General features: G+C 39.4%; 1 protein-coding gene across 1 annotated transcript in view; it reads left to right on the top strand.

Annotated features, from left to right (window-relative positions):
• Positions 1 to 919: 919 nt before the first annotated feature.
• The window catches only part of LOC108693411 (ras-related C3 botulinum toxin substrate 1-like), a 2,794-nt gene continuing 1,659 nt past the window's right edge, over positions 920 to 2,054 (top strand). Inside the window, exons 1-2 of the mRNA XM_018202328.1 lie at positions 920 to 1,273; positions 1,589 to 1,800. Coding sequence (XP_018057817.1) covers positions 931 to 1,273; positions 1,589 to 1,800 — 555 coding nt within the window. The 5' untranslated portion in view covers positions 920 to 930. The remainder of the gene's footprint in view (positions 1,274 to 1,588; positions 1,801 to 2,054) is intronic.

Here is a 2,054-nt window from a genome sequence, read left to right as displayed (position 1 = left end):
ATATATATATATATATATCAAGGAATATTCAAGTGATATATACAAGGATGTTCGTGATATATGTACAATATCTAAACGACATTTACACATTTTGTGACAATAATTCTGTTCTAGAATATATTGGCATAATTAGGAATATAAATCGGATTTTCTATGAATATTTAATGTTAGCTGATGTGAATATTGATGTTAGAACATCAATATTATAATTTTCCAGTTAACAGTGTAAATATAATATATTTTATGTAACGATTATATTGTTACATTGAAAAAATTATAATATGCTGTTATATTATTGTAAGTTGATGTGTAATAGGCACCAATATACTTTTACAGGTAATTTCTGCCAGAAGGAAGAGTTGATGGCAGTTGAAGGACATGACGCGGAGCGGCGCGGACGCGAGTCGCTTACGCACATCCACAAGTCCACCTGTGTCACGCCGCGCACATCCAATCCAGCAGCCGTGCGTGTCTGCGTGTGTTTGCACGCGACGCCGTGCCGACACCGGCGGGTGCACACCAGGAGGCGGGGGCGCAGTAACAGGTGGCTCCGCATCGCGGCAGGTGAATCGTCGGACCAGCTCAGACTGGCTTTTTTGTGTGCTTCGCTCGACCACGGGTTCCCCCGCTCATTCCCAGTCACCCATCATCTTCCATTGTTTTCTCGCTGCTTATCTCGATCTTACGTTCGCTCCGAATCCCGTGGAGGATCGCACTAGGTGGACCAGCATCCCGTTCGCCATCCCAACACTGCATCCCGTTCCCTGCAGTTCCCCGTATGGAGGAATGATGTGCTCGATGACACAACGATGTTACAGCTGGACGGCGCCCTGAGGTGAGGCTCAACGACGTCGTTTACATCGGCTGAAGAGGCAATTACGCGAGGAGTCCCGTCGCATCCGCGTCGACGGTACGCCTCTTAACAGACGCATGAAAGATCGGAGCTGCGGCAAGATCAAGAGCGAGACAATGCCACCGTCCTCGCACACCAATTGGACGAGGCCGTTGCTCAAGAGCGGACAGACAATGCAGATGCAAGCTGCTAGGCAGCAGCCGACGACGGTAACAATGGCGACGACGACATCCTCGATGGCTATTAGCACTGGAGCACAGAATCAAAACATAGCAGAACATCCTGCGACACCGCTTGACAAGAGAATCAAAGTAGTCCTCGTGGGCGACGGTGCGGTCGGAAAAACCAGCTTGGTGGTCTCGTACTCCACCAATGGTTTTCCTGGGGAATATGTGCCAACTGCATTTGACAATTACAACGGTGTGTATACTTTTTGCATTTATTTGCTAATGATGCGGCTGTAGCCTTTAGAATTGTGATTTGTGAATATGCTTTGTACATATCTTGAATCAATGTATGTATCTTGTATAAAGTGTAATTTTTAATATGCATGAAATGTTATAAGATATTTACATTATTTACTTTTATTTTTATCCTAATTGATCTCTTAATTTTAATTTTAATTATATACCATTTAACATTTTATTCTGAGAAAATAGATAAGAATGTATGTATCATTAATAGATAAGAATAAATCAATTCAATAATACTAATATCTTTGTAATATCTATACAGTGGTTGTAAATGTCGATGGACAACCATTGAATGTCCAGTTATGTGATACAGCAGGCCAGGATGACTTTGACCCTCTGAGATCGTTGTGCTACCCTGAGACAGATGTGTTCCTAGTTTGCTTCAGTGTTGTATGTCCCTCGTCTTACCACAGTGTGGCTTCCAGATGGATCAATGAAGTGCGAAAATACTGTCCTAATGCTCCAATCATTTTGGTATGATTTATGTCCAATTCTAATATAATTTTCTATACATTATATATTTTTATTATATATATATATATTCTAATATTCTAATTAAATTCATAAGAATTTTTGTCGATACTGCCATAATATGATATTAAAAATAATACATTTATAATAGTAATTGTAATATGTAATATAATAGTAATAGTAGTAGTTATTTAGTAAAGTAATAACAATTATAATAATAATTATAATGTGTATTATTATAAGAAAATATATATTAT

Source organism: Atta colombica, unplaced genomic scaffold (assembly GCF_001594045.1).
Source record: "Atta colombica isolate Treedump-2 unplaced genomic scaffold, Acol1.0 scaffold9, whole genome shotgun sequence".
NCBI lineage: Eukaryota > Metazoa > Arthropoda > Insecta > Hymenoptera > Formicidae > Atta > Atta colombica.
The sequence above is the reverse complement of the archived record's forward strand: the minus strand, read 5'-3'. Positions and strand labels throughout refer to the sequence as shown.